The sequence below is a fragment of the Chiloscyllium plagiosum genome, chromosome 11 (assembly GCF_004010195.1).
Source record: "Chiloscyllium plagiosum isolate BGI_BamShark_2017 chromosome 11, ASM401019v2, whole genome shotgun sequence".
Lineage (NCBI taxonomy): Eukaryota > Metazoa > Chordata > Chondrichthyes > Orectolobiformes > Hemiscylliidae > Chiloscyllium > Chiloscyllium plagiosum.
This window is the reverse complement of record NC_057720.1, coordinates 30,734,493-30,741,979: the sequence shown is the minus strand read 5'-3', so window position 1 is coordinate 30,741,979 and position 7,487 is coordinate 30,734,493. Positions and strand designations below refer to the sequence as shown.

The following is a 7,487-nucleotide window of genomic DNA, read 5'->3' as shown; positions in this document are numbered from 1 at the left end:
CTCCCTCATTATGGGCATTTATGCGGGCATTGGATAGGCATATGGAGGATAGTGGGCTAGTGTAGGTTAGGTGGGCTTGGATCGGCGCAACATCGAGGGCCGAAGGGCCTGTACTGCGCTGTATTCTTCTTCTATGTTCTATGAATAACCTGCTGCTGCTGGTTTTCCTAATTCACATGTTGCAGACCATATAGCAAAAGTTTACTAAATTAGTTCCTTGGATGTGGAAGACATTGCTTTAGAGACTGAGCAAATTAAGTCTTAATTCTCATGAGTTTAGAATAATGAGAAGCAATCTCATTAATATGTACAGGATACTGAGGGGGGTTGGTAAGATAAATACTGAAATTGTTTTCACATCAAGTAATCTCAAACATGGAGGCACTCAGGATAAGGAGCCAATCATTTAGGACTAAGATGAGATATTTCTCACTCAAAGGGTTGCAAGACTTTGAAATTTACTATCTCAGTGGGTTACTGAGTCTCATTCATTAACTACAAGATTGGGATAGCAGATGAGAGAATTCTCTAACTCTGTCTTCAATATACTTGGTGTCCACAGCCTTCTGTGCCAGATAGTTCCATAGATTAACACCCTCATCTTTATGCAGCTTACTGGTCCTTTCAAAGTATTAATCATCTGGTTAAAGAAGGATTTGTTAAAGAATTTGATGGATTCTACTAATCTAATTGGATAATTCAACATCCAATTAGCTTTGTTTATTACAGCTGTTTATATATCTATGAATCATGCAGTCCGTTATGAATCCAAAGCACTTTCAGCTTCAAACTTAGCCAGTTCAGCGCATTCATTGAGTATGAGTATCAGGTTTATTTCTTCCTACATGCAGTATTTTACATTTATCTACATTAAGGAAGGGAATATCGGAGTTATGGTTTGTAAGTTTGCAGATCACACCAAATAGGTGATGTTTTTATTCATTCATGGAGTGAGGGAGTTGCTGGCTAAGCCAGCATTTAATGCCCACCCAAAATTACCCAGAGGGTAGTTAAGAGTTAACCACATTACTCTGAACCTAGAGTCACATGTAGACCAGGCCACTTACGGCTGGCAGTTTTCTTCTCTAAAACGCATTACTGAACCAGATGGATTTTTCTGACAATTGACAATGGATTCATGGTCATCACTAGACCCTTGATTCCAGATTTTTAAAATTGAATTCATATTCCACCATCTGCCATGATGGGATTTGAACCTAAGTGCCCAGAATATCATCTGGGTCTCTGGATTAACAGTCCAGTGATAATAGCTGTAGGCTATCTCCTCTCTTCCCTACCCATCTATCCCCCCACTGTCTCCCTAGTGGGGGGATAGATTATCTCAAAGTACAATGGGACCTCGATCAGATGATCAGTTAGGTAAAGAGTATCAGGTGGAGTTTAATTCAAATAAATGTGAGGTACTCCATTTTGGTAAGGCAAATCGGGGCAGGACTTAAACGCTTAATGGTAAGGTCCTGGGAAGGTTGCTGAGCAAAGCGATCTGGGGTTGCAGGTGCATAATTTCTTGAAAGTGGAGTCACGTAAACAGGGTGGTGAAGAAAGCGTTTGGCATGCTTGATTTCATTGGTCAATGCATTGAGTAGAGGAGTTGGGGTGTCATGTTGCGGTCGTACAGGACATTGCTGAGGACACTTTTGGACTACTGTGCACAATTCTGGTCGCCCTTCTGTCGGAAGGATGTTATAGAGTCAGAGTCATACAGCATGGAAACAGACCCTTTGGTCCAACCAGAGATCCCAATCTGACAGCATTTGTCCCACATTCCTTTAAACCCTTCCTTTTCATGTACCTATCCAGATGCCTTTCAAGTGTTGCAATGGTACACTCCAGGGAAACTTGAGAGGATGCAGAAAAAAATTATAAGGATGTTGCTGGGGTGGAATGGTTTGAGCTGTAGGGAGAGGCTGAATAGGCTGGGGCTATTTTCCATAGAGCTTTGGAGACTGAGGGGTGACCTTACAGAGGTTTATGAAATCATGAGGGGTATTGACAGGGTAAATAGTCAATGTCTTTTCACCAAGGTAGGTAGTCTAAAACTAGACAGCATAGATTTAAATTGAGTGTGGGGGAAATTTAAGAGACCTAAGTGGCAACTTTATCACGCAGAGTTGGTGCCTGTATGAAACAAGTTGTCAGAGGAAGTGGTAGAGGCAGGTACAATTACAACATTTAAAAGGCATCTGTTTGGGTATATGCATAAGAAGGGTTTCGATAAATATGGGCCAAATGCTGGCAAATGAGAGTAGGTCAGATTGGAATGTCTGGTCAGTGTGGATGAGTTGGACCGAAGAGTCTGCTTCCGTGCTGTATGAATTTGATTCTAACTTGTTGGTCCACTCTTGAATTATGTAGACTTTGAGTGCTTGCCTCATTTCATTCCATTTCCCTTCCAGTTTGGTATCAAAACAAAAACTATACTTGCTTGCGTTCTTAACTTGTTTTGGTCATGACTTTCTGCAGGAGTCGAATCCCTGATCCCTGGGAACAAACTTGGGTGTATCTCACATCGGACTGTGCATTTGTTTTTTTGCAGATCACATCTGCAATTTCATTCGATATCTAGATTTTTAAAGCCATAAATGTTTAGCAGCTCCTGGATTTCTAAATCTACAGAGTGCCAGATTACTTAGCCAGTAACACATTATTTTCACCTACATTATCTCAAGATTAAGAATTATGAATTTTATTCTGTGACACATTAAAACAAAAATGTTAAAATATTTGGATACTAGTTGGGCATGGTAATTCAAAATACTTGGCCTGGTGACTGTGCTGACAGTGAGATGCAGTCATAGATCCAGTGGGACTGGAGCCATTATATTTAGGAGTATCAACTATATTTGAACAATTACGTCTTGTACTGATCCCTTTGATAAATACTGCAGCTTTATTTATCATGAAATCAATGAAAAAGCTTTTTGGACCGACTTAGCAGATTTTTGCCAAGGGTTTGGAATAGGGGTTATGAATTCTTTCAAATAATTTATTCTTATTTTCCATCGTGTTCATTTGTTATAATCTTGATATTTCAATCTAATTCCTTCAAATTTTAATTTCATGGTTATTTCTCTTTCCCAGTGTCATTATTAATTCCCTGAGTTACTTTTTCTGTCGGTATTGTATGTACTCTGTCATCAAATTCTTTTTGGCTATACTAATTTCACCGAGGCCATGTGTAACTTTTATGAAAAGTGGAAGTTGCTTTAATTTCATCAGTTCAGTTGGATTTTATCACAATTTGTCAAGTTGGAAGGATTACCCAATCCTCTATTGTTGTGTGCTTATTTTAAATCATTAGTTAAAATGGAGAGTGACATTGTCTTTTTCTCTTATTTCTGACCTTCTAGAGCATTGTCCAGGATTTGAAGAAAAACTTTGAAATAGTGAAACTGGTTACAAGTAGCCTTGTAGCTTGTCATCGACTGGCTGTTTCTGCAGCTGGTGTAGGAGGGCTAACAGGGTCGACAGTCGTTGATGGCAGATATACACATCAAGATGTAAGTGTTTTAGGGATAATTAACAATGTGTAAATTGTTTTTGTAATTTTACCATGGAATTATTTTTTAAATGTTGGGTTGAGTAGTTAACATACCAAACGAATAATCACAAATTTGTGCAGGTCATCTATAATTTATAAACATTAACAGGTTTATAAGTAAGTGATGTTGAATTTGGGATTCTTGAATTTGTAACCATTGACCTGTCCAAACATTTTCATTTTATGTCTTTATTATAGCTGTTTTCCAAACTTTGTATGCACTTGGTTTAATTTTTTATTGGCACTAATGTTTTAATACTGAAGTTGAAATTTCCTTCAAATTGGATTTATACTCTGATCCTGGCAAAATAAGCACTTCGTTAACACTGAGATTCTAGTCTTTGTGAATCAATGTATAGAAGTGTACAGAAAGAGGCCATTTGACCCATCAGTTTCATACCAGCTCTCCACCTACTCCCGCTCTCCACCTACTCCCACTCTTCATCTCTATCTCCGTAGCCCTCTAAATTCATCACTTCTAAATATATATCCAGTTCTCTTTAGAAGCCTGTTAAGGAGTCTGCCTCCACCACTCTCCTAGGCAGTGTTTTCCAAGTCCTAACAGCTCTCTGAGTAAAAAATTAAAGATATAAATCTTGCATTAAATGAAAGTTTGTTGACTGAAACAATAATTCTTTGATTTATTATTTCTAGTTTGAACTTGAAAATCTAGTTCTCTTAAATCAATTTAACCATGTATAATGAATAGCTAACTGAATTAAAATAGTAGTTATTTGATTCTTCAATTGCTAGTATATAGTTCCCTCATTAGCTTAATATTCATGAGAAGACTGTGTTTTATTAGATTAGATTACTTACAGTATGGAAACAGGCCCTTCAGCCCAACAAGTCCACACCGACCCGCCGAAGCACAACCCCCCCCCATTCCCCTACATTTACCCTTTTTACCTAACACTACGGGCAATTTAGCATGGCCAATTCACCTGACCTGCACATTTTTGGACTGTGGGAGGAAACCGGAGCACCCGGAGGAAACCCAAGCAGTCACGGGGAAAATGTGCAAACTCCACACAGTCAGTCGCCTGAGTCGGGAATTGAATCTGGGTCTCTGGCGCTGTGAGGCAGCTGTGCTAACCACTGTGCCACCGTGCCACCCACGGCTTTAACCTCAGCAGTTCCCTCATTTTTGTTATCGTTTGGCAATAACTGATTGAGTTTTAATTGGAAACAAAAACAGAAAATGGTGGAAATGCACAGATCAGTTAGTGTTCTGTGAAGTGAAAAGTCAAGTTAATGTTATGGATATCATCCTTCCTCAAAAGTCAATTAGCATGGTGATTGAAAAATAAAAGTTAACAAATGTATTATTTCCAGCAATTCTTTTGTCATAGTATTATTCAGAAAATATTCATCAAAAGAGTGGCCAGATTAGTTCCCAGCCTTCAGGATCTACATTGTGAAGTAAAGCTCGGGTGACAACATTTGTATTTGCTAAACTAAAGAAAAAAGCATATAGGTCTTTATGCAATGTATAGATGAGTAGGAAATAAACCATTTATTTTAGACAGGTAGCTGAGAATTAGAGAACAGAAGTTTAGAAAAACGCCACAAGCCATAAACATTGTTAGAAATTAGAACATTTATACCAACAGATGAGAAAGTTAACAATGAACAAAAGCCCTGAAAGGAGAGATGATTGCAGTAATTTTACTCCTACAAAAGGAACTTTTTTGATATCTGCTGAGAACTGGCATCACTGGAGAGGTTAATACGGCGAATTTTTATTTTTAGGGAAGGAAATCAGTGTCTCTAAAGTAGGTGACTACCAGAAAAACATCTAGAGTTTTGCTTTTATTTTGTGGTTTTATTGCTCCTTTTTGTTCCTAATCTAGAGATATGAATGCCACACTTTATAATTGCATTTTACCACGTTTCCAAAATTTGACTAGATACTGCACAGGAAATTACTTAAAGCCATGAAAAAGAAAGAAATACTGGCAATTACATTGTACAATGCTACCATTACTGGATGTCTCAAAGCACTTATAGCCAGTGAAGTATTTTTCTAAAGTATTGTTACATTATAATTAAGAAATTGGGGCACCTAACCTGTACATGGTAGACTCCCACAGTCAGCAATGTGATAATGCCAAGATAGTGCATTTGTGTTACTAATTGAAGAATACATGTTGAAGAAAGTTATACATCACGATCAACAGTGATTATTTTCCTGTTGTTGCTGAATTTATAATAGCGTTTTGCTGTCTTGTCTGATATTCCACAGTACCTCGAAGCACATTTGAGATTTCTTGCATTTTTTCTTCAAGAAGCCAGCCTTTACATAGGCTGGAACCGTGCCAAGGAGATTTGGGAGTGCCTGGTGACTGGAATAGACATTTGTGAACTGGATCGAGAGGTACAATGGTTTTCTATTATTTAGCAATCTTAATGAATTGATGTACTTTTTACTTCGATTGCCTCTAGTTCTTCCTTTATAACATGGCATTTAACTTTCAAATTCCTTTTTATAATTAGTCTTTGTCAGAAGTGGATTTGTTCTGGATTCAGGTAGTTGTAATAAATGATCTATAAAAGGGTCTCAAGGTTCCTTCTTTAAAGGTCAATTAGTATGCCATAGACAATCGATAGTATTTGTGTAAATTTCAGAATTTTTCAAAGGAAACCAGACAATTATTTTGAAATGTAATTAATTTCTGACCAACTTTTCTCCAGATGTGTTTTGAATGGTTTACCAAAGGACATGGAGACTTGGAGAGTGATATACAGCAACAGCTCTTTAAAGAGAAAATCCTCAAACTGGAACCTTATGAGATCACCATGAATGGTATGTGATTGACAATTTGTAAATGAAGAATGAATTAACTTCTTTTTTTTAATAACTTCAGGGAATTTTAATGTGTTTCACAGCTAATGCGGTACTTTGGAAGTATTGTGATGTTATTTTGTTAATAAACACATTGCAATTGACTACTAATTTGAAGTTTTGGACATCACTACTAGTCTACTAACAATGACCTCATGTTAATAATCATTTTGCAAAGAGATTTCTTGATAATTCCAATGCCAGTTGGTTTGAAATTAGAGGTATAGGTGAAATGGGGCTAGTGAAACTTAAGTGAGGTTCTTCTAGTATGGAATTTATGGTTACATTTCCATTTTGACAGGTTTTGCCTTACTAAATTCATTTTGAACTTTGATGCATAGAGATATAGTGAAGTGGCAACATTCATTTATATTCTGGGCTGCCTTCAGCAAACAATTTGCTTTGAGATTGAAATTATTCCTTGCAAAATAATTTTGTATGGTGCATTTTAACACTAAAATAATGTTGAGACAAACTTGTATCATACATTTGCAGTACATGATCATGGATATCCTTGTAAAAGTCTCCACTTTTCAGTTTGAAAGGGTTCTGTATTATTTACACACTATATTATTTTTATAAAACTTTTATTCAACCTGTTGTCTTTGTAAGTTCAATCAAGTGCTTGAAGATCCAGAACATTTCAATCTCTTAGACTCTTCCATCAATTCCTAGCTCTTGAAAATTCAAGTTTTTGTTCTCACTTCCAGTCTTCAGAACTCTTTATTCTGTTCGCATTTCTTGAAAACTGTTCTGTTTCAAGGTGTTGAACCAGACTTGGAGAAGCAATTAATTTAAATTACTTAACACTTTTGAGAAAATATATTTTAAAAGTTATTTAGTCTTGTGTAATATTCCCTTACTAATGAATGAGCTGCTGGTCTGATTGTTGTGTACCTGTATCACACCATTAATGGTTATGAGAATCTTAAAGTTCTTTTCCTTGCTTGTGGGAATGCCTGTAGTGACTAATGCAGGCCTTTGAGCTAATAGTCTGGCATAGTAATTCATACTAAGGAAAATTAGAAAACTGAAAGCGTTTAATTTTATAAGAAATCCTTTCTTATGGGACTCTAATTT

General features: G+C 36.8%; 1 protein-coding gene across 4 annotated transcripts in view; it reads left to right on the top strand.

The window, feature by feature from the left end:
• The window catches only part of usp24 (ubiquitin specific peptidase 24), a 186,236-nt gene that overhangs the window by 63,197 nt on the left and 115,552 nt on the right, over positions 1–7,487 (top strand). For all 4 annotated transcript variants that reach the window (XM_043699013.1, XM_043699012.1, XM_043699014.1 and 1 more), the window contains exons 17-19: positions 3,372–3,521; positions 5,808–5,939; positions 6,257–6,368. In XM_043699013.1, the coding sequence (XP_043554948.1) occupies positions 3,372–3,521; positions 5,808–5,939; positions 6,257–6,368 (394 nt within the window). The remainder of the gene's footprint in view (positions 1–3,371; positions 3,522–5,807; positions 5,940–6,256; positions 6,369–7,487) is intronic.